The sequence below is a fragment of the Trachypithecus francoisi genome, unplaced genomic scaffold (genome assembly GCF_009764315.1).
Source record: "Trachypithecus francoisi isolate TF-2019V2 unplaced genomic scaffold, Tfra_2.0 Lachesis_group2, whole genome shotgun sequence".
Classification (NCBI taxonomy): Eukaryota; Metazoa; Chordata; class Mammalia; order Primates; family Cercopithecidae; genus Trachypithecus; species Trachypithecus francoisi.
Genome location: NW_022681465.1, coordinates 78,876,022 through 78,901,083, shown reverse-complemented (window position 1 = coordinate 78,901,083; position 25,062 = coordinate 78,876,022). Strand labels below are relative to the sequence as shown.

At 35.1% G+C, this 25,062-nt stretch overlaps 1 protein-coding gene across 1 annotated transcript in view; it reads right to left on the bottom strand.

Annotated features, from left to right (window-relative positions):
• HCN1 (hyperpolarization activated cyclic nucleotide gated potassium channel 1) overlaps positions 1–25,062 on the bottom strand; it is a 437,668-nt gene that overhangs the window by 88,378 nt on the left and 324,228 nt on the right. The window contains exon 5 of the mRNA XM_033179509.1: positions 5,586–5,732. Coding sequence (XP_033035400.1) covers positions 5,586–5,732 — 147 coding nt within the window. The remainder of the gene's footprint in view (positions 1–5,585; positions 5,733–25,062) is intronic.

Genomic DNA, 25,062 nt, shown 5'->3' with positions numbered 1-25,062 from the left:
AACAAATGTGATAAAGATCCTGAAGCATTTCTTCAAAGAATTTTAACTGGAGATAAAACATGGCTTTGCAGGTATGATCTTGAAGACAAAACATGATAAAATAATGGCTGCCAAGAGATGGAAGTGGTCCAGTCAAAGCAAAAGCAGACTGGTCAAGAGGAAAGGTGGCTCATTCCTGTAGTCTCTGCTACTTAGGAGGTTGAACTGGGAGGATCACTTGAGCCTGGGAGGTAAAGGCTGCAGTGAGCTATAGTTGCACCACTGCATTCCAGCCTGGATGACAGTGAGAACCTGTCTCAAAAAAAAAGAGCAAAAGTTATGGTAACAGTATTGTGGGATGCTCAAGACATTTTGCTTGGTGAATTTCTGGAGGAGCCAAGGAACAATAACAGATGCTTATTATGAGAGTATTTTCAGAGAGTTAGCTAAAGCTTTAGCGGAGAAACAACCAGGGAAGCTTCGCCAGAGTCTTCACTGTGCTCATCAAACAAGGGCAATTTTGTGAGAGTTTTGATGGGAGATCATTAGGCATCTACCTTATCATCTCAATTTGTCTCTGCTTGACTTATTTTTGTTTCCTAACATTAAAAAAATCTGTAAAGGGCACCCATTTTTCTTCAGTTAATAATGTGAACCAGACTGCATTGACATGGTTAAATTCCCAGGACCCTCAATTCTTTAGGGATGCACAACATGGCTTATATCATTGTTTACAAAAGGGTCTTGAACTTGATAGAGCTTATGGAGCTTATGTGGAGAAATAAAGTGAATATTTTTACATTTATATTTTAATTCCATTTTCTACAATCTTTTTGAAATCTCATTTATTTCTTTCCTTTTTTTTTTTTTTTTTTTGAGATGGAGTCTTGCTCTGTCACTCAGGCTGGAGTGCAGTGGATCTCACCTCACTGCAACCTCTCACTCCCAAGTTCAAGCAATTCTCGTGCCTTAGCTTCCAAACTAGCTGGGGTTACAGGTGCATGCCATCACACCTGGCTATTTTTTCTTTTTGTATTTTTTAGTAGAGATGGAGTTTGCCATTTGGCAAACTGGTCATCAAACTCTTGACCACAAGAGTTTGGCCAAACTGGTCTCAAACTCTTGACCACAAGTGATTCACCCACCTTGGCCTCTCAAAATGCTGGAATTACAGGCAGGCATGAGCCACTGCTCCTAGCTTATTTCTTTCTTTTAAGAAAATATAAAAAATTCAATTATATTTCCCAAAGCAAAAAGATTTATACATTCTAATTTGATTGAGATATTTGTAGGGAAAATAAACTAACCAATAGCAGATATTTAGCCTCATATTTTTAAAACTCTTAACTGGTATCTTATGACTATTCAAAAAATATGAAAAACTTTTAGTGGGTACAGAAATTTAGATAAGTTTATAATTGGTGAAGATATTAGTTGGAATACAAATATTTGTTATTTAACTTATAGTAAATATACTAGGAATTTTAACAAAATTTGAAAATATAGATGAAATATTCCTTGCACATAGGAGACTTTCAAGACAAGAGTGGAGAAAACAAATATGAAAAAAATAATAACAACATGGTAGAATGGACAAGTAGCACTCTTATATTATGGACGAAGCACACTGAGGGCCAGAGAAAGGAGATATAAGATCCAGTCTCATAGCTAATCAAATAAGATAGATACAAATAAATAGGTATTGTTTGAATTCAATTTTTTCCAAGAGAGGAGAGACATTTCTGGAACACATGTATTAAAGGTGAGAAATTATAACTTATTTTTTCAAAACAGCAAGTTGCACAATTTTTTTGTAGGCCACTTTGCAACAGACATGGCAGTGGGGGAAAGGAAAGCTGGATATTTAGCTAGAGTCAGAGTATAGAAGGACTGGAAGATGAGCTTAGGGATTCTATACTTGATTCAATTTATAATGCAAAGATTGAAAGTTTCTGAGCAGAGAAATGACTAACTCATGTAAATAAAAGATTAATTTGACAGTGGTATTTTAAATGGTAGTCAGAGAAATAAGACCAAATGCTGGAAGTCAAACTAAGGGAACAGTGAAAATAATCTATGTGAGATGCTTTAGTTTAGGACAATGGCAGTGGGAAAGGAAGCAAAGGCATGAGTATGAGATGTATTACTAAAGTTAATTGACAGCATTTGATGATTGGATGTACAGAGCACGGAAAGAAAAGCTGCAAAATGGGACTAAAGTTTTACATTCCAAATAACTTGTGAGAATAACTAAAGAATGTACAGAGAGACTTTAAGAGATAAAATGGCTTAATGATGGAAGAAAAATGACTTCATTATATAACCTACTACATGTGTGGTTGCAGGGGATATCATTTAGCTTTTAAGAAAATGAAGTTTAAGGCAGGAACTTAGAGCTACAATTTATAGAACTGAAATATGAAGTAATATAAATAAAAGATAATAAATTCAAAGATACAGAATGAAAATCCAATGGCTCAGAAATGTTGCAGTGTTAAAGAAATTAAAAAAAAAAATATATACATGTGTGTGTGTGTGTGTGTGTGTATATTATATATATATATATATATAGAGAGAGAGAGAGAGAGAGAGAGAGAGAGAGAGATTCAGAATCTGTGTTTTGTTAGCATCATAAAAAGCGGTCCCAGCAGCTCAGAAGAATTGCTAATTCTCATGCTGTTAATAAAGACATACTTGAGACCAGGTAATTTATAAACAAAAGAGCTTTATTTGACTCACAGTTCAGCATGGTGTGGGAGGCCTCAGGAAACTTACACTTATGGTAAAAGGGGAAGCAAATATGTATTTCTTCACAAGATGGCAGCAAGGAGAAGTGATGAGCAAAAGGGGACGAAGCCCCTTATAATACCATCAGATCTTGTGAGAACTCACTCACTATCACAAGAGCAGCAGCATGGGAGTAACTGCCCCATGATTCAATTACCTCCTACCAGGTACCTCCCATGACATGTAGGGATTATGGGAGCTACAATTCAAGATGAGATTTGGGTGGGAACACAGCCAAACCATATCATTCAACCCCTGCCGCCTCCCAAATCTCATGTCCTCACATTTCCAAACCAATCATTCCTTCCCAGTAGTCCCCCAAAGTCTTAACTCATTGCAGTATTAACTCAAAAGTCAACAGTCCAAAGTCTCATCTGAGTCAAGGAAAGTCTCTTCTGCCTATGAGCCTGCAAACTCAAAAGAAAGTTATTTAGTATTATGAGGGTATAGGCATCAGGTAAATACAGCCATTCCAAATGGGAGAAATTGGCCAAAATGAAGAGGCTACAGGCCCCATGCAAGTCCAAAATCAAGCAGGGCAGTCAAATCTTAAAGCTCCAAAATGACCTCCTTTGACTCCACGTCTCACATCCAGGGCATGCTGATGCAAGAGGTGGATTCACGTGGCCTTGGGCCGCTCTGTCCTGTGGCTTTGCAGGGTACAGCCCATCTCCCAGCTGCTTTCACAGGTTGGCATTCATTGAGTATCTGCAGTTTTTCCAGTTGCAAGGTGCAAGATGTTGGTGGATCTACCATTCTGGGGTCTAGAGGATGATGGCCCTCTTCTCACAGCTCCACTAGGCAGTGCCCCAATGGGGACTCCCTGTTGGGGTTTTGACCTTACATTTCCCTTCTGCACTGCCCTAGGAGAGGTTTTCCATGAGGGCCCTATCCCTGCAGCAAACTTATTCCTGGACATCCAGGCATTTCCATACATCCTCTGAAATCTAGGTGGAGGTTCCAAAACCTCAATTTTTGACTTCTGTGCCCCTTCAGGCTCAACACTATGTGGAAGATCCCAAGGGTTGGGGCCTCTGAAGCCTCTGAAACCACAACCTGAGCTGTACCTTGGCCCCTTTTATCTATGGCTGGAGCAGCTGGGATGCAGGGCACTAAATCCCTAGGCTGCACACAGCAGGCAGCCTGCGGGCCCAGCTCATGAAACTATTTTTTCCTCCTAGACCTCCAGGCCTGTGATGGGAGGGACTGATGGGAAGGCCTCTGACATGCTCTGGAGATATTTTCTCCATTATCCTGGTGATTAACATCCACTGCCTTGTCAATGATATAAATTGCTGCAGAAGGCTTGAATTTCTCCTCAGAATGTGGGCTTTTTCTTTTCTACTACATGGTCATGCTGCAAATATTTCAAAGTTTTATGCTCTGTCAACTTTTGAACACTTTGCTGCTTAGAAATTTTTTTCCACTAGATACCCTGAATTATTTCTCTCAACTTCAAAGTTCCACAGATCTCTATGGCAGCGGCAAAATGCCACTGGTCTCTTTGCTAAAGCATAACAAGAGTCACCTTTGCTCCAGTTCCTAACAAGATCCTCATCTCCATCTGAGACCACCTCAGCCTGGACTTTATTGTCCATAGCACTATCAGCATTGTGGTCAAAGCCATTCAACAAGCCTCTAGGAAGTTTCAAACTTTCCCACATTTTACTCTCTTCTTTTGAGCCCTCCAAATTGTTTCAACCTCTGCCTGTTACCCAGTTCCAAAGTTGCTTCCACAATTTCAGGTATCTTTGAAGCAGTGCCCAACTACTCTGTACCAGTTTACTGAAATAGTCTGTTCTCACGCTGTTAATAAAGACATACCCGAAAATGGGTAATTTATAAAGGAAGGAAGTTTACTTGACTCACAGTTCAGGATAGCCGGGGAGGCCTCAGGAAACTTACAATCATGGCAGAAGGGGAAGCAAATATGTCCTTCTTTGCTTGGTGGCAGAAAGAAGAGGTGTCGACCAAAAGGGATAAAAGCCCCTTATAAAATCATCAGATCTTATGAGAATTCACTCACTACCAACAACACAGCCTGGGGGTAATCATCCCCATGATTCAATTACCTCCCACGGGGTCCCTCCCATGATAGGTAGGGATTGTAGAAGCTACAGTTCAACATGACAGGTCATTGACAACTTTCAAATGAACAACTTTGGTAAAGAAGCTAAGATCAAATCATGATTCAGTGAGTACATAGAAATCTTTTGAGAAGATTGGCAGTAAAAGAAAGGAGAGGGCAAAGCAGTGTAAAAACTGTGAATAATCAAGAACAAGTTATTTTGTTCCAGGAGTGATCTGAATATTCTAGTGGGAAGAAGGAAGATTTCTAGGGAGGAATAGAAAGATGATGCAAAGCAAAGAGGTGGTTATTAATGTTGCAAAGTGTTTTAATGAGATAATAGTAAATGAACTGCTCACGGCAAGTCATTCTGTTATCAGGGTCCATGACATGATCCAGGAAAGTGAAGATTGGAGGAAGAATAGGAATCAAAAAGAAAAATCAGTTTGATAAGAAAGGGAGAGAAAAATGGGGATGATATGGACAATGAGGCCACAAGAAGGAATTTTAAAGAGTCAGAAATACAGAAAAGAGAACAGTTCTGAGAATCACAGATAGAAGAGCAATTTTCCAATACTTTTTTCCACAATTAAGAGCTTATATATGTGAGAAGCTAAAGAAGATAAGGATAAAATATCTTAATATTAAGTTTCAGTTTTTCTTTAGAGTAACATAGACTAGAAGATTCTCCATGAAGAGAGAAAATAAACAAGGATCATGTATTATGGATACTGAGGACAATAAATCTTACCTCTCTCAGAGGATCATTGAGTTCATTGAGAATATTTTCCTCATCAAAGATTTTGCCTTGGTATCTGTGTTCATAGTAATCATGTATCTTCTGACGCATATCAGCTGGTAACTTATGGAATGACATGTATTGTTCCACTTGCTTATACTGTAAGGAAAGAAAAATAAAATTAAAAAAAAAATGTTAGGCTGTATGAGAAATCATATTATTTTGTTTGCTATATTTAATAACATTTAAATACTCAGTTAAAAAAAAAAAAAAGAAATCCTTTAAGATGAAGGAACCTGGGTCGAATGAACCTATTTCGTGTTACATAATGTATAAGGCATTTTATTTAGGTGAACATTTCCTGTAAAGAACTAAGATACTGTGAAAGGGAGGCATGAAGGGAGTTAAGAGTGAATTTAAGGGAGTAACTACAAAAAAAAAAAAAAAAGCCAGTGATGGGGCAAAAACAAAATGTTATACCCTTTTTTAAATTGAGTTCTGAAAGAAGTATGAAATTGATTGGCTCTTGGTTTTTAAGAAAAAGTTTATAACTATGGAGAGTATAATAGGTTTTATCTTAGGCTTTTTAGCAAAAGATCAGAATCTAATTAAATTTGGAATTGACAGGTAGGGAGCTTGGCAGGTATTTGCTGATCATACATATTTCAGCAACACAGATGCCCTGTAAATTACTGAGAACTAAGAGACTGTAGCAGGCTTCCAATTTAGGATTTAGGAGAATATCATGGTGAGACTAGATCCACATTACTGTATAGCTGAAAGTTAACTTAGACACTGAAGTTCATTTAAACAAGTAGGCCTCAACTGTGATTGTTTTAAGATCTGGGGAGGGCGTTGCTTTTTTGACATATCTGCCTATTTATATTTATACACACATGCGCGTGCACACACACACCCCCACAGAGAGAGAGAGAGAGAGAGAGAGAGAGAGAGAGAGAGAGAGAGAGACAGAGAGAGAGAGAGACAGAATTTGTTTTTAAGTAGCATCCCTGCATCCTTGATAGTCAAACAGGACCATATAAGCATGGATATTACCTGGGTGCCTATTAGAAGAGAATAATTTCAAGCCTCATCCAAGACCTATGGAATAAGAATTTGCATCTTAAAAACCTCTCAAGATGACTCACGTGCATAGATATACACCTTAAAGTTTGAGAAACAATCCCTAGGTGTTTCAAAAGCAGGGGGTCATAAGACCACACACTGAAAAAAATTAATTAGGTCTTAAAAATTTTGTTTCACTGTACAGATGACAGCATTGAGTACAAATTTTAATAGTTGGTAACACAACTGAATAAAGATGTAAAATAATATTATTTCCTCATGTAACACACATTTGACATATTTTACATGGAAAAGATTTTCTGAAATATTTTCTTGATAACACAGCTCTGACTAGATCTAGGTCTCCTGACGCTTTGCCCATAATTATTGTAATTGTACTTGGTAATTGATAATAGACCTATCTACTGAGAAACAGCAACCCATTGTACTGCATTTCTTCATTTTTTCCTACATACTTTCATTTTACAAAAAAAAAAAAAATTTGTTTGAACATTCTCTTTTGAACACTAGTATCCTCAAATGAATATCACTTTGTCATGAGACTTCCTTTGATAACCAGACTGTCCATCAAACTATTTCAAGCCTGAAGGCCTATGTACATCTCTCTGAAGTAACTTGCTTGCTCAAACACTGCTTGGAGTGGTGAGAATCTGAAACCTTAGCTGACACACTGAAATCTTCATTTCTACTTTCTTTTCCATGCATCTCAGAAATACAAGGAACAGCACTGAAACTTAGTAGCCTTTTATTCATTTTTGGGAATTTAGTGCCTGTATGCAAAGGCCTACTAATCTAGGGAAAACATAATCTTCTTTATCTCTATCTCTGAATTTGGAAAATTAATCCTTTTGTAGCTAAGTACAAATGTTATATATATAGTTATTTTATTTTTTATGAAACTCAGGGTTGATCTAATCTAATTGTTTTTCCTCACACAAGTCATTTAACCCTTCCAGACCTCATTTATTAATCAACAATAAGAGAGTATTTGACTAAATGATCTTCCTTTTCCTTTCAAACTAAAAATTTAAAGTTATATGACAATTTCTTATCATTTATTCATATTAAGTTTGAATTTTGAACCTATATTACTATTTTAAGCATTCATTGACTTATAGTAATTATTGATCTAGCAAACATTAAGTGATTATTGTATGCCAGGAGTTCTGAAGGTGTGGTTGCCAAACCACCAATAGCACATGGGAATTCTTTAGAAACACACATTCACAGTCTCCACTCCAGACCTACTGAATCAGAAACTCTACATTTGAGACACAGCAGTATGTGTTTTGACAGGTCTTTCATGCACAAAAGTGTCATAATCGTTGCTATATGCCAAGTACTGTGTTATCTCAGGACATAAGGGAAGCATACTTGAGTGAGCATGGTGGAAACAAAGTAAGTTTAGTTTTCAGCAAGTTAAGTTTCAGATGCCCTTAGCACATCCTAATGCCTCTATGTAGGTCAGGCACTCAGAGAAGAAAATATATACACCATCGGTGACTGAGAAGTCACTAAGGGATGATGTGTCAAATGAGGAGAAAAGGATAAAAAGCGGAACTTATGTTTTAAAAGCAGCTGAGCCAGAAGGTTGATTAAGTTAAGGGTACTGTTAATACCTGCCAAGGTGTGACAGCAGAACCAGAAAAAACATGATTAGAAAATCCAAAGAAGGATTAAGTTTCACAGGGGTTGTGGTCAAAAGGAATCTATCCTAAGAAAACAGGTACTGAACAATGGCCAGTGAATCTGGAAATTAGGTAGCAATCTCTGTTAGAATGCAACACATTAAAAATATGAGCTTTTTCTTTTTGTCTGTTTCTCCCACACCTAACAGGACTTTCAAGAATGTATGAAAATACCACTTCCATGTGATGTGAATAAAAATAACAAATTATTCTTTGAAAAGGACACTTAGTAGTGGTAGTCAGACAGTGAAATAAACTAGATGTTACAAGTAATGCGTAAGTTGGCAAAGTCAAAAAATGATAAAATGGCATACTTTCTAATAGTTGTAGTAATATACTGTACGCAAAATATGACTTAATATATTTAGAAGTCACTGACAAATAGATTTTTGAAAAGCAAGGATGCCAATAAAATTCTTTGGAAACATAAGATCAAAAGCAGACTGTAATGATTTATGCATAAGATCAAAAGCAGACTGTAATGATTTGTGCCATGGTTTGGATAGCACTCTCCAAACTTCATGTTGAGATTTTTTCCCCAGTGCTGTAGGTGGGATCTATTGGAAGGTGTTTGGGTCATAGGGGTGGATCCCTCAAGGACAAAGATTATGCCCTCCCTCAGGCATGAGCAAATTCTTACTCTATTAGTTCCCTAGGAAGCTTGGTGATAAAAAGATTCTGGCACCTCTTCTCTCTCTCTCTCTCTCTTGCTTCCTTTCTTACCATATGGTCTCCGCATGTTCCTGCTCCCCTTCACTTTCTGCCATGAGTGGAAGCAGCCTGAGACCCTCACCGATACCGATGCACAAACTTGAACTTTCCAGCCATCAGAATCATGAGCCAAATAACCTTTCTTCTTTATTAATTACCCAATCTTAGGTTTTCCTTTTAGAAAAATGGACTAAGAGAGAGGATAATGGAAAATATAAGTGGCAATGGAAATAGTAAATATAATAACCATCATGCTCTGTCTATGACTGAGAACTAGAAGGATAATTGAAGGGAATAGAAGGCATGGCAAATGCAAGCAATCTAAAGAACTTTCAAATCACATTTATATTGTTTTTATATCCATGAAATTATACCCTTATTTATAAAATTGAAACACCTTAGTTTATCCCCTATTCCTTCATCCCAATCCTTATGACATCACCAAATTATGTAAGTTTTACCTACCAAAAGTCTCAATAATTTTCCATTTCTCTGCATCAACATTCTGGTCAAAGCTACTCTCTCTCCTTCAACTCATAACCAGCTTCTTAACTACATTCACTGTACCTGTTTATACCTGTCTTCCTCCAACTCTAACTCATTTTCCATGATTCAAACAGGACATCTTTTAAACATGTTAATCTAATTGTCACCCCTAAAAGAAACTAAAAATATTTCACCCCAAAATATACCTCTTTGACATATTTTGAGTTGGCTGTCCAGAGGGCCTGCAGACAGGAATAGCCCTACAAAGGTGCCTTTTGTGGAGAGATTTGCACCTGTGGACTAAATAAAGTGAAATAAACAACAGATGCAAGCAGGCTTTTCCTGAGGCCCACCTTGTTCAGGTCCTGTAATATTAACAGAGAGTCTGACCCCTTTTAAGATCTGACAGAGAAACATTTACCATAGGCTATCACCTGTTCTTTCTGAGGGCTGCTACCTGTACATCTGCACAACATTGCCTTTACCCCATGCCTTTCTTCTTCTGCTCTACCTCTGACAATCTGTCTTGCCATGCTATAAGCCCCTATTCTTTCTGTGACCCCAAGATGGTATAAAAGCATCAATGATCTGGCATTTCTTTGAGTTTTCACATTTTGTATGATTCCTGTACATACATGTGAAGATAACAAATTTGTATGCCCTTTTTTCCTATTAATCTATTATCAGTTTGTGTTATAGAGTCAAATTACAGGTCTTCAGGAATAATTTTATGCACTTCACATTCCTGGAAGACAGGGATAAGAAGCTGTATTTCCCATTGTATGAGAAGAGCAAATCACATAAATTGAAAAATACCAAATTATTAATAATTACTCATCAAATCAGATGGAACTTAAGTTCATGATTCTAACCCCATGTCTCAAATCTATAAAACACTGCCTATAAGAAGTTAACTTTTTACTTTTAGGAAGCATCAAAATATCTATATCTATATCTATATCTATATCTATATCTATGTATGTATCACCTGATTTATAACATCTCAAGATAATTTTACAGTGTAGCACATGCCCACAGTAGAGTCTTGACTGTGGGGTATCTATATGTACATTGGCATCAATACACACCATCTATTATTTTTGTGAAACACAAGTTAATAGGTTTTTTAAAAAGGCAAAAGACTTTTTGGTGAGTGATGGAATTACTTTCCATGTTCAAATAAATCATAAATGCTACATTAATTAGCTATTTGAAAGTAGGCTACACTATAGAGCTTCTTTAAACTTTATTTCTAGGACAACCTATAGCATCAGATGAAAGCTATAGACCTTCATTTGCCAAAATAAACATGCATGAAAATGTGTTACGATTTCAAGGGTGTTTACACATATCTGAGTGTCAATTTAAAAATATCTGAGTATCTTAATTGACCACATTAAGTTTTATTGGCATTGTAAAACTCCATGAGTGCTGGAACCAGTGGTGTCAGTGTTTAATCTACACTATATTCTTGACTTTTGACTTTGAGTATATATATATTTTTTAACTTTTCAGTTTTTCTATATGTCAATTTGAGATGATAATATCTAACATACTGGGTGCTGTGAGAATTAGTAGTGATACCGAATGTATGTTATGTGATAAATAATAAATGGTAATTATTAGAAAAATCATTAAAAAGCAAACAGGTTAAAAATCCAGTTGAGTAAAAATATATGTCTCATTCTCAATATAAACACAGCAATGCCAAAATGGTCTCTGAAGAGACATTTTTCTTACAGAATAAAAAAAAAAAATGTAAATTTTATATTCCAGTGACTACATGTGTTTTAAATGTAATTTGACAAATAATAATAAATAATAAGAAAATATTTAAAATTGTTTGCTCATCAAAGACCAACAATCAACTTTCAACTTTTTTATGTTTAAGTAAATTATCATTGGGTTTATGACTAATCTATCTTAATTTTTACCAAGAAAAATTCTAGTATTGCCAGCTATTTACACAGCAATTGAAGCCATAAATTCTCTTTATTATCCTACATAAAAATACATAAATTCGTATAGAAAAGCTGAGTAATATGCTAATTTGTTTATTGTTTCTAGAATTTTTGCAGCAAGATTGAATTATTTTCAAGAACTATGCTATAAATACAGCAACATCTTCAATGCATATCTTTGAGAATTTTTTTTTTCTTAGCAAAAATGTGTCACTGGTTATTTTGTGAAAAAGTTTTAAGTTGCATAGTCTTTACATAGTAAGTCATATAATCATAAAAATAACATGAAATCTTCCTGAATTTGATTTTCAATAAAACAAATGAAGAAAAAAAAAAAAAAAAACTAAAGGAAAATCACAAATGAAGGAAAGCAGGTGGTTTAGAGATTTGTTTGCTTTTTAGCAGTAGTTTGAGTCAGATACTCCTATTTTATCTTCATTTTATATTTCCTTTTTTGGAAAGCTGGGTAACAAAACGTAGATTTTTCTATGGAATAATGAATTCTTTAGCTCTCAAAATATAGAAAAGCTTTTTTGAAATAAAATACGTATCTACTTTGCATGGAAAAGAGTCAAAATTCCAACTGAATGTAATTTTATTTTATTTGTTTTGTTTTGTTTTTCTCTGAGATGGAGTTTCACTCTTGATGCCCAGGCTGGAGTGCAATGGCATGATCTTGGCTCACTGCAACCTCAGCTTCCCAGGTTCTAGCGATTCTCCTTCATCAGCCATAGCTGAGATTACAGGCATGCACCACCATGCCCAGCTCATTTTGTATTTTCAGTAGACACTGAGTTTCACCATGTTGGTCAGACTGGTCTTGAATTCCTGACCTTAGGTGATCCACCTGCCTTGGCCTCCCAAAGTGCTGGGATTACAGGTATGAGCCACCTTGCCTGGCCCCAACCCAATGTAATTTTAAAATATTTGTAGAAAATATTACAAGTAAAATGTGTTATTCTTCCATTCAGAATAACCTCTTCCAACATAAATAAACATTTGCTTTCTTGCTTATGGAACTTAGCTATCCATTCAGATATTTCACAAGAAACTATACTTTCATCTATGTAAAAATGCAGGATTCAAAAGAACTTGGAAGTTATTTAAACTACATAGTTTTTCATTTATCAATTATTATTATTATGTTTTTATTTGAAAATGGCCAGGTTGAGCATTGTTTTTGAAAAGTCAATTTAACGCTGTTTAAGACTTAACTAAGCATGTAATTGAAAAAAACAGTGATGATGAGACTTTAGTGTATTTAGCAATTAGAAGAAAATCTTTGATTACAAAGCAAGTAAATTGTCCGTCTAAAACATCTTTAGTATGTTAATTTATTTGTAATTATGGAGTAAGAGTCAAGCGTTAGATGATTGGTAGAAGTAGAAACAATCATTATAACCATTGTAACCCAGCTAAATGTATGCTTGAATGTTTTTAAAATCCTTTAGTTTTCCTGCTCTAAATGACTTTAAACTTTATTACTATAGTTTTGCTTGGTGTATTTGTTTGTGTGTGTGTGTGTGTATCTGTGTGTAGGGAAATGATTTGGCCCTGAACTGAACAAGAGTATAGACTGATACAACATGCCTACCGTGGTTAACTCAATCACTCTTCCATTTTTTTTTTTTAATTGAACCATTTAAAGCATTTTATGCTGTCTCAACTTTCCTATTTCCTTCCCTCAACAGTTTCTTTCACTCACAGAAGATGACTTTACATAGAATTTCAAAAAGAAACAGAAGCTTTTACTTAAGAATATCTACTAACTCATTTAGAGAGAAACCTATTTTTTCTCCTGTCCTTATTTCTCTTATAAACAATGAAAGGTTTCTCATTCCATTTAAAGCTACTCTTTCAGCTGTGTTTGAATGTCCAGTTACAATAATTAAAATCATAACCATATCTAACCCTTGGATATTAAATGCTATTTTCCTGACACTCGACTAAACCTTTTACTCATAATTACCTACTTAATCCTCACAACAACATTAAGAGATTGCTATCATTATCTTCATTTTACAGATAATGAAATTGAGGTACAGAGAATCTAAATAACTTGTATAAAGTCACACAGCTAATTAGTGCTGAAGCCAGGATTTGAATCCAGGGAATATGGCTTCAGACTGTGTGCTCTTATTTATTGCATGACATTCTTGTCATCAATAAATGACTCTCTATTAATCACAAGTAGCCCTCTACTTACCAAACTATTTTTCTTCTCTCCTTTCTCAACCAATTTATTGAAAGTGTGGTCTACTTTCATTCATTATCTAACTTTCTACTTCTCATTAAAACCTTTAATTAAAGCTTCCATTCCTTCTATTTCACTAATAATACTCTCGCATTTCCATTATTTCCTGATTACTATCATGATACTTAATTAGATATTTCACAAATATATATATATTTGTGATCTGAATATATATCATACATACATACATATATATATATATATTTATATATATTTGTTATCTGAATAGTACTGAACACCAGTGGTTAACACTATTGATGTCCCATGCAACACCTCTATCCTTGCAAGCTGACCCACCTCTGACCTCAACTGTACCTATGGTGGAAAGTCCATCTCAGGATTTTTGCATCAGGGCTCTCCGGGAACTCTGGAAAACTTGCTCAGCTCAACCTACAGCTGCATGAACTTTTTGGGGGGTGAGGAGAGGTGTACGTTACATCACATAAGGCAACGTTCAACCAATGAGGGACTGGAGTATCTAGATTAATAACAGCCCCTATCCTTCAGAGAAACAAGTATAAGATTCATTCTACACAGCTCCTCAGAGAGTGTCAGTAGGACTCAGCCCCAATTGCCTATAACTAAAAAAAAACCCTCAATAATATATCTTTCATTAGATTTCCCTTTTTCATGGTGATATGGTTTGGCTGTGTCTACATTCAAATCTCAACTTGAATTGTATCTCTCAGAATTCCCATATGTTGTGGGAGGGACCCAGGAAGTGGTAATTAAATCATGGGGGCCAGTCTTTTCTGTGCTATTCTTGTGATAGTGAATAAGTCTCACGAGATCTGACAGGTTTATCAGGGGTTTCTGCTTTTGCTTCCTCCTCATTTTCTTTTGCCGTCACCAAATAAGAAATGTCTTTCTCCTCCTGTCATGATTCTGAAGCATTCTCAGCCATGTGGAACTATAAGTCCAAGTAAACCTCTTTTTCTTCCCAGTCTCGGGTATGTCTTTATCAGCAGCGTAAAAATGGGCTAATGCACATTGTCTTACTACTCCTGTTTCCTAATCCTGATTCTTAAAATTCTTCCTCAATAAATTACCCACCCCAAATTCTTTTATTAGGCTCTGTTACTAGGAGATTCCAAACTAAGACAGTATTACAAACTGAGTCCTTCCTCCTAAGACATCTTTTCCTGTGGCTTCTCCATCCACATATGGTTCTGACTTTCCTGTTTCATCTTTGGCTGCTCTTTTCAGTCTCATTTGTTGGCATCTTTTAATAGTTGGTATTTCCAAAGACTATGCCCAAGGCCTTCTTTTCTTTTCACCTTACATATTTTCCTTGGGCAATCCTTCCCACTTACATGACTTCGGTTACTATCAATATACCACCAATCCTCAAGTCAATGGTCCAGCAGAGACCAAATCCCTGGTCTCGACTTGTAAGCCTGTCTTCCCTTTCAACATCTACCCATACAACATGTTTCACGAGCACATCAAACGTAAAACTGAAATTGTCTTAGTTTTTCCTGAATGTCTTCTCTATCCAACCTACAATCTAAGCTATAGACTTGGTTTTGGGTACACTCATTTCTCTGTTTCCAATGTATTTTACTTTTAATTTTCACAAGCTAACCACCTTGCCATTTGGGAGTTAATTTGTAATGCCACTTTCTCTGAGTAATTTTCCCTAATGCTTGTCTTAAACGTTAACGTAAATTAAAATAATATGAGAATCTTGTTAACATGAAGATTTACATTCAGTATGTATGGGGTTGAAACTGAAATTTTAGTATTTCTAACAATATTCTAGATGATGCTAATGCTGGTAGTAAGAGAATTACAGTAGTTGAGATTTATATTAGATTAGATGAGCTATTTATTCTCCTATAGCATCAAATATTTCCCATGCATTGGCTCTTTTCACACTATCATAATTTCTACTGAAATTATCTGTGTTCTTTGCTAGAACACCTTCTTTCCTGAAGGTGCTCAATAATTGATTAATTAATATGTCCTAAAATATTATTTATTGTCAAACATATTGTTTAGACTTTGTTGAAAATAAGCTTTGACTTACTTTTTAAAAATAAAAGTGCCATTTTTCATATGATCAAATATATGTAAAGCATTTAAACTCTTTTACATATTTTTATTTTTCATGTTATATTTAGGGAATTCATGTGTTTGTTTGTTATATGGGTATTACATGCATAATGGTGGTGATTGGGCTTCTAATGTACCCACCACCAAAATACTGAACATAGTACTCAATAGGTAATTTTTCAACCCTCACCCACCTCCTATTCTTCACCCTTTTGGAGTCCCCAAAGACTATTATCTCTATCTTTATGTCCATGTGTACTCATTGTTTAGCTCACATTTATAGGTAAGAACATATGATATTTGATTTTCTGCCTCTGAGATATTTCACTTAGAATAATGGCCTCAAACTCCATGTTGCTGCAAAGGACATGATTAAATTATTTTTTATGGCTATATAGTATTCCAAACATATATACCCACATTTTCTTTATCCATTCAACTGTTGGTGGATACTTATGTTGGTTCCATGACTTTGTCATTGTGAATAGCACTGTGATAAATATATGACTGCAGATGTCTTTTTTATAGAATTATTTATTTCTTTTTGGGTAGATACCAAGCACTGGGATTACTGGGTTGAATAGTAGTTCTATTTTTAGTCCTTTGAGAATCTCCATATTGTTTTACTTTTTTTTTTTTTTTTTTGATTTTTGATTTTTTTATTATACTTTAAGTTCTGGGGTACATGTGCACAATGTGCAGGTTTGTTACATAGGTATACATGTGCCATGTTGGTTTGCTACACCTACCAACTCATCATTTACATTAGGTATTTCTCCTAGTGCTATCCCTCTCCCAGCCCCCCACCCCCCAACAGGCCCTGGTGTGTGATGTTCCCCTCCCTGTGTCCATGTGTTCTCATTGTTCAACTCCCACTTATAAGTGAGAACATGTGGTGTTTGGTTTTTTCTTCTTGTGTTACTTTGCTGAGAATGATGGTTTCCAGTTTCATCCATGTCCCCGAAAAGGACAGGAACTCATCCTTTTTATGGCTGCATAGTATTCCATGGTGTATATGTGCCACATTTTCTTTATCCAGCCTATCACTGATGGGCATTTGGGTTGGTTCCAAGACTTTGCTATTGTGAACAGTGCTGCAATAAACATACATGTGTGTGCATGTGCCTTTATAGTAGAATGATTTAGAATCCTTTGGGTATATACCCAGTAATGGGAATGCTGGGTCAAATGGTTTTTCTAGTTCTAGATCCTTGAAGAATCATTGTCTTCCACAATGGTTGAACTAGTTTACACTCCCACCAGCAGTATAATAGTGTTCCTATTTTTTCACATCCTCTTCAGCATCTGTTGTTTCCTGATTTTTTTTTTTTTTTTTTTTTTTTTTTTTTTTTGAGGTGGAGTCTCACTCTGTCGCCCAGGCTGGAGTGTAGTGGCCAGATCTCGGCTCACTGCAAACTCCGCCTCCCAGGTTCATGCCATTCTCCTGCCTCAGCCTCCCGAGTAGCTGGGACTACAGGCGCCCGCCACCTCGCCAGGCTAGTTTTTTGTATTTTTTAGTAGAAACAGGGTTTCACTGTGTTAGCCAGGATGGTCTGGATCTCCTGACCTCGTGATCCACCTGTCTCGGCCTCCCAAAGTGCTGGGATTACAGGCTTGAGCCACCGCGCCCGGCTGTTTCCTGACTTTTTAATGATCACCATTCTAACTGGCGTGAGATGGTATCTCATTGTGGTTTTGATTTGTATTGCTCTAATGACCAGTGATGATGAGCATTTTTTCATAAGTTTGTTGGCTGTATAAATGTCTTCTTTTGAGAAGTGTCTGTTCATATCCTTCACCCATTTTTTTTTGATGGGGTTGTTTGTTTATTTTCTTGTAAATTTAAGTTCTTTGTAGATTCTGGATATTAGCCCTTTGTCAGATGGATAGATTGCAAAAATTTTCTCCCATTCTGTAGGTTGCCTGTTAACTCTGATGATGGTTTCTTTCAGTGGGCAGAAGCTCTTTTTTTTTTTTTTATAGTTTATGTTCTAGTGTACATGTGCACAACGTGCAGGTTTATTACATATGTATACATGTGCCATGTTGGTGTTCTGCTCCCATTAACTCGTTATTTACATTAGGTATATCTCCTAATACTATCCCTCCCTGCTCCCCCCTCCCCCACAATAGGCCCCGGTGTGTGATGTTCCCCTTCTTGTGTCCAGGTGATCTCATTGTTCAGTTCCCACCTGTGAGGGAGAACATGCGGTGTTTGGTTTTCTGTTCTTGTGATAGTTTGCTGAGAATGATGGTTTCCAGCTGCATCCATGTCCCTACAAAGGATGCAAACTCATCCTTTATTATGGCTGCATAGTATTCCATGGTGTATATGTGACACATTTTCTTAATCCACTCTGTCACTGATGGACATTTGGGTTGATTCCAAGTCTTTGCTATTGTGAATAGTGCCACAATAACCATTAGTGTGCATGTGTCTTTATAGCAGCATGATTTATAATCCTTTGGATATATAGCCAGTAATGAGATGGCTGGGTCAAATGGTATTTCTAGTTCTAGATCCTTCAGGAATCGCCACACTGTTTTCCACAATGGTTGAACTAGTTTACAGTCCCACCAACAGTGTAAAAGTGTTCCTATTTCTCCACATCCTCTCCAGCACCTGTTGTTTCCTGACATTTTAATGACTGCCGTTCTAACTGGTGTGAGATGGTATCTCATTGTAGTTTTGATTTGCATTTCTCTGATGGGGAGTGATGATTAGCATTAAGAAAAAAAAAAAAAAAAAACTTCTAATGATACAGTAGAAAGAAACTTTTCTTTTCCTCAAAGGCAGGTAATATGCCTTAAGTAATTGAAAGATCCATAACTTAGTTTACTAAATTTTAACTTAAATGACCTCCCATTTAATTTCCTAAAATTAGATGATTAAGGACATAATGTTTCATCAATTATAAACCCAATTAGCATAAATCTAGAGATAATATTTCACACCACGGCTAAATCTACTAGGCTATCAAAGATTGTAGCTTTTATAGCAATCATTTAGATAAGTTTGGGTGATTAAAATGGTGCAAATACTTTGAAAATGTGGGTGCACTGATTGTTGTTACATTATAGCATTTGTGTGTGTGTGTGTGTGTGTGTATGTGTGTGTACATTCTCTTCTTTGTATGTTATATGCGTGTGTGTGTGTGGTAATTCTTCAATAAAAAATGGAAATTTAATTATGTTTAACCTCCATTGGGAAGATATATTCACTCTCTGCAATAAATAGTTCAGTGATTTTTAAGAAAGAATGTATTCCTAATGTCCTTTTTCCACAGCCCCAACAATTTTTTTAAGTTTTTAGTGATAAATGATAAATTATTATGTAAGCCCTGAATATATATTTAAGTACATTAAAAACAGTAATAGCTTAAAACAGGACATTGTTTAAGTATAATTAATCTTCTACTTCATTATTTTAATCAAAATGTTTCTTAGCATTAGTAACAGCTTGATTTACATTTGTAAATCTCTCTAGTTTGTTTGTAATGCAACTGTTTCTATCTTATTGTTCATAGCTTTCCAAATTTAAAGCAACTGAGTATCTGAAGATACGTATAATTACCAAGTGTAAATATAATCTGAAGAATAAGTTTTAAATGACTCACCAGCAAATTACCATGCAGAAGCAACATATCTGATGAAGAAAGGAGCATTTATAATGCTTAACTTTTATCTTTGTTTGTATTTGTTTTTCAAAAGTGAAAAATTCTAACAAAGTTATTCATTCAGTACAAATTAAAAACCTGATTTTATTTACATTCATAATATGAAACAAGATCAAAATAGATGTTATTATGGTACTTATCAAGTCTGAATGATGTGGTATTAAGAATTAATGAAGAAGAATACATAAATATTAAGAAGATTTAGTCAACATCTATGTTTCAGATCTAAGTATTGATTGGTTATCAGTCTCAACATAAATCAATTTCAATTTGTGTGGTAATCCAGTGGGGGAAGTGACAACATATAAACACTATAATAATCAATAGTAAGTGCCTACTAAAGAGTAAGGAGATGTTATTTGAAGAAAGTGCAAAGTGTTGCACAGCAGAATAAGAAAAGTCCTAGTCCTTGAGTCTTAAGTTAAAAATCGAGTCTTATTTAAGTAAGATCCATATTGGTGAATATCAATAATTGATTGCAAAAGAATTACACACATATATGTATGTATTTTTATACACACATGTCAACATACAGAAATATGAATTTCTGAATGTAAGTCTATATATGTAACATAAATTGAACAATCGTTTGAATTGACAGTGAGTTTTCAGTTACCTGTTGACAAGTGCTTTGAATTTGATAGCAACTCAGGAAAGTATCACAGCCGTGATGCATGATGTTATCAGTGGTAAGACGACAATTTCAGAAAATCATTAATGGAGTTTATAAACGAAAATTGATCCAAACTTTCTCAACTTGGCTAGTATGAAACTAATAGTCATTGGTTGATCTAAATCTAAAATTTGACTGGCTTTTCAGAACAGGCCACCATCATAACTTCCAAAATAAGTTTCCTGAAGTAATGAGAGAAGACAAAGAACTTCCAATCTAACTAGAATAAATTCAAAAGTACCTTATTAAAATTAGAACCATTCATCAATACAAAACAAAACAAAGTTTCCAGGTAAACTTCACAATAATAATTGAGAACAGCTGTTTACTAAAAATTTAGGGACCTAAAACAAAGCCAGTGGTTTCAGATAAAATAAAGGTGAGTCAAGACAAATGTGTTATCAGGCAGGAAGTGAATTGGCTGTTATGGGTCATGAAAAGTGAAGAAGTGAAATTCAAGAAATGGACCAACAGGTTACTGGATATCTACAGTCAAGATGAGGTGAGAAGAGGGCAAAACAAAGGAGTTTCCAGTTGTGTTCCACTCAAACCATAAAGGAAGCAGGAGCTTACACTATTCCTAACAATCAATAAGTTTTTTTGTTAATTTATTCTAATAGAAAAATAGTAGATTCTGTTTCAATTAATACACATTTTATGTTCTCACATTATAAACAATTTCTCAAAATCAGTTGCAGCTGCAAAATAATGACACTAATTTGATCTTTTCTTCTTGTGTTTGCCAGGCTGAGTGATATTAAAGAGACACATTTAATCCATAGTCACTGCTAATGAACATTTTTTTAGTCAGGTGTTTAACCAAGCAATGAGAAAATTATAGCAAAATATAATAATTTTTCCTATAGTTAAGATGGGGGGCTAAGGATGGGTTATATACATTTAAATAGAAATGATAAATAATAGAATAATTTGATTTGGAAATTATTCTAGTGCACTACATCTCTTCTATATCAACATTCATTGATAGAGAATGTTGTTCTCTCCCAGTTTTATGGCTTTGGACTCTATATATACTGGTAAGACCTAAATATGCATTTCTAGGCTATACTACTCCATTAAAACAAGATTGATATACTAAATGGCCTAATTGGCATCTCCACGTGGGTATGTACTGAAGATTTAACATTTAACACATCCAAAACTGAAATCCTTCATCGAAACCTCATCTTACTATTGTCTTCTGCATATCATATGAGTTTCTACCAGGAGCTGGGGCCAAAAATGTAAAGTTTTTGTTTTGCCATATTTTTTTGTCTCATACACTGCTTCTGTCAGCAAATTTTATTGGATGTACTATTTTCTCCATTACAGCTTCATTGAAGTATAATTTATATATAATCACATCCATTCAATTAAGTGAACATTTTCGTGAGAAATCATCATCATGTGGAGGTTTTAGAATGTTTCCATCCGTTCCCAAAGTTACCTCATTCACCTTCATGGCTAGGTCATATTCCCTCCCCTGGTCCCAGGAAATCACTGATCTGCTTTGTTGTCACTCTTATTTTCCCTGTTCTAGAATTTTACATAAATGGAATAACATTTATTCTTTTTCATGTGGCTTTTTTTCACTGAGGACAATGCTTCCAAGATATAGCCATGTTGTTGCATATATCCGTAGATACTTTTTCTTTATTTCTGAATAATATTCCTGGATCTATCCTTATAACATTTTCACCTATTCATTTCTATCGCTACAAACAGCCCAGTTTACCATCAGTTTGTACGTGTATGATTGTGATAGCCTTCTAATTGGCTTCTTTGTTTCCCCTTTTGACCGCCCATAATTCATTCTTAACTCAGTATCTAGTATTATCCTTCTAAAATGTAAATCTGCCCATGGCATAACTTTGTTTAAACTTTCCAGGTATTCCAAACTTAGACGGAAAGCCAAAATATTTCAATAACCTGTATGGGCATATGAAACACAGCCTCTCATGGCCTATCCTATTACTGTCCTTGGTCACTCAGCCCCAGCTTGATTGATACTCTCAAGCCTGGAAGGAGAGTGGGGAGCACAATAGTAACAGAGAAATCAAGGAACAGATATTTCGCATCTGCCTGCATCATCAGTATTCTTCAGTGGTAAGAAATTTAAAACTATAATATCAAAATAATACAGATTAGAGAAAATTCTGTAAAAATTGAACTTTTGAATACATTTTCAAATTAAGACAAGTGACATTAGTTTATACTCCAAAACACTCCAGTGTATGTGTCTAAATATCACTGCATTTTAGTTTTACTTGGTAAAGGAGTGTGAACATTATTGACTTGATTGATTATTTCAGATCATGAGCATAAATAAATGTAATTATAGCTCAAGCTAAAATAAGATAACTAAGAGGTAAGAGAACCTCTAGGAATAAATAATGTTAGCTCCGTATTTTCTTAAATCAAGTTTTCAAGTTTGTAAATAACAATAAAAAAATAGCAGGAACAAAATATACTGTGCTATAAGACTTGATGCATGACTGGAATTGTACTTTCACTGGGATTGAAATAAAAAGAAACCTTCACAGTTAATTTTTTCTTGGGAAAAATTATAATGGTATGACAGTCATATTTTCTTTGAAAATATAATAGCATATATATGTTTTCACTGTTAATGGAGTATGTTAAACTACTGCAATGTGAAAAATACAAGATTGTTTTTGTTCTTTAAATAGACAATTTTATATAAAACTACAAACAATTACCAAATTTGATTAAAAACAGATATATTTATCCAATATTATCAAGTTAAAAAAAGATAGTTTAAAAACCTGAATATATAAAGATGTTAACTGAAAAACTGGATTTATAGGTACTCCCAATTCTCCTGCCTTAAAAATAACATCCCATTACATTAATTTTTTCTATATTAAAACAGATATTTTAGTGGGTCAGAAACAATGACCATATATTCAATATACTATTCTAGGTCATAGTAGAAAACAGCACATATACACCTTGTTTCACAGCCTTCTGAACTTCAACATCAGAGTTTTGAAGAAGAGATAACCTTCCTTATTGCCACCTTTATAAATTAAAAAATATAAACTAAATGTGTAAATAATATAACCTAAATATTTTTCTTAATGTTCAAAGGTTTTTTATAATTATAAATAATTCTCCCAAGAGATGAATAGCATTTATCATATATATGTGTGCTTATTTATTCTTTTCCAACACTATAATTTCATAAGGCCACAGAGCTAGCTACTGTCATGCTCGAGCAATAACTAGAAATATTTTCCCCTGATTGTAGAATGGTATTCTGACTCTTCACTGACACAAAATGCATAAAAATGTTAAAGATAAATATCGTTTTATGTGCACACACTCCAAAGCTAGCAGACAGGAAATAACCAAAATCAAAGCTGAACTGAAGAAAACTGAAGTATAAGCCATACACAAGTTCAATGAATCATGGAGTTGGTTCTTTGAAAAAATTAATAAGATAAGTTGATAGACCACTAGCTAGACTAATAAAGAAAAAAGAGAGAAGATCCAAATAAAAATTCAAAAATGACAAAGGGGATATTACCACTGATGCCACAGAAACACAAAATCCTGGTTGGGTGTGGTGGCTCATTGCCTGTAATCCCAGCACTTTGGGAGGCCGAGGTGGGTGGAGAATCACAAGGTCAGGAGTTCGAGACCAGCATGGCCAACACAGTGAAATCACGTCTCTACTAAAAATTAGTTGGGCTTAGTGGTGGACGCCTGTAATCCCAGCTACTCGTGAGGCTGAGGCAGGAGAATCACTTGAACCCAGGAAGCGGAGGTTGCAGTAAGCCAAGATAGCACCATTTCATTCCAGTCCAGGTGACAGTGAGAGACTTTGTCTCAAAAAAACAAAAACAAAAACAAAAAAACAAATAAACAAAAACAAAACAAAACAAAACAAAACACACACACACAAGTTGTATATGTGCTGTTTTCTATTTATATTATATATAAATAGTATATAATTTATACTATTATAAATATATACTATTTATATCCCTCAGATATACTACATCTGAGGGATATATATATATATACACACACACATACATACACTGAGGGATATATATATATGTATATATATATATCCCTCAGAGACTACTGTGATGAAGAAATGGGTAAATTCTTGAACACATACAACCTCCCAAGACTGAATCAGGAAGAAATGTAATCCTTAAACAGACCAATAATGAGTTTCAAAATTCAATCAGTAATAAAATCCTATCAACCACAAAAAGCCTAGGACCAGACAGATTCACAGCCAAATTCTACCACATGTATAAAGAAGTGCTGGTACCATTTCTACTTAAACTATTCCAAAAACTTGGGGAGGGACTCCTCCCTAACTTGTTCTATGAGGCCAGCATCATCTTGATACCAAAACCCGGCAGAGACAACAACAAAAAAAGAAAACTTCAGGTCAATATGCTTGATGAATGCAGATACAAAACTCCTCAACAAAATACGTGCAAACCAAATCCAGGAGCACATCAAAAAGCTAATCCACTACAATCAAGTAGGCTTTATCCCTGGGATGCAAGTTTGGTTTCACATGTGCAAATCAATAAATGTGATTCATTACAGCAACTGTACTTAGAAAATGTTATTTCAATAGATTCAGAAAGGGGTTTTGATAAAATTCAACATCCATTCATATTAAAAGCCATTGCCAAACTAGGTATTGAAGGATCATACCTCAAAATAATAAGAGCCATATATGACAAACCCATAACCAACATCATACCGAAAGGACAAAAGCTGAAAGTATTTCCCTTGAAAACCAGAACAAGAGAACCATGCCTTCTCTCACCACTCCTATTCAAAATAATACTGGAAGTCATAGCCCAAGCAATCAGGCAAGAAAAATAAAGAAAAGGCATTCAAAC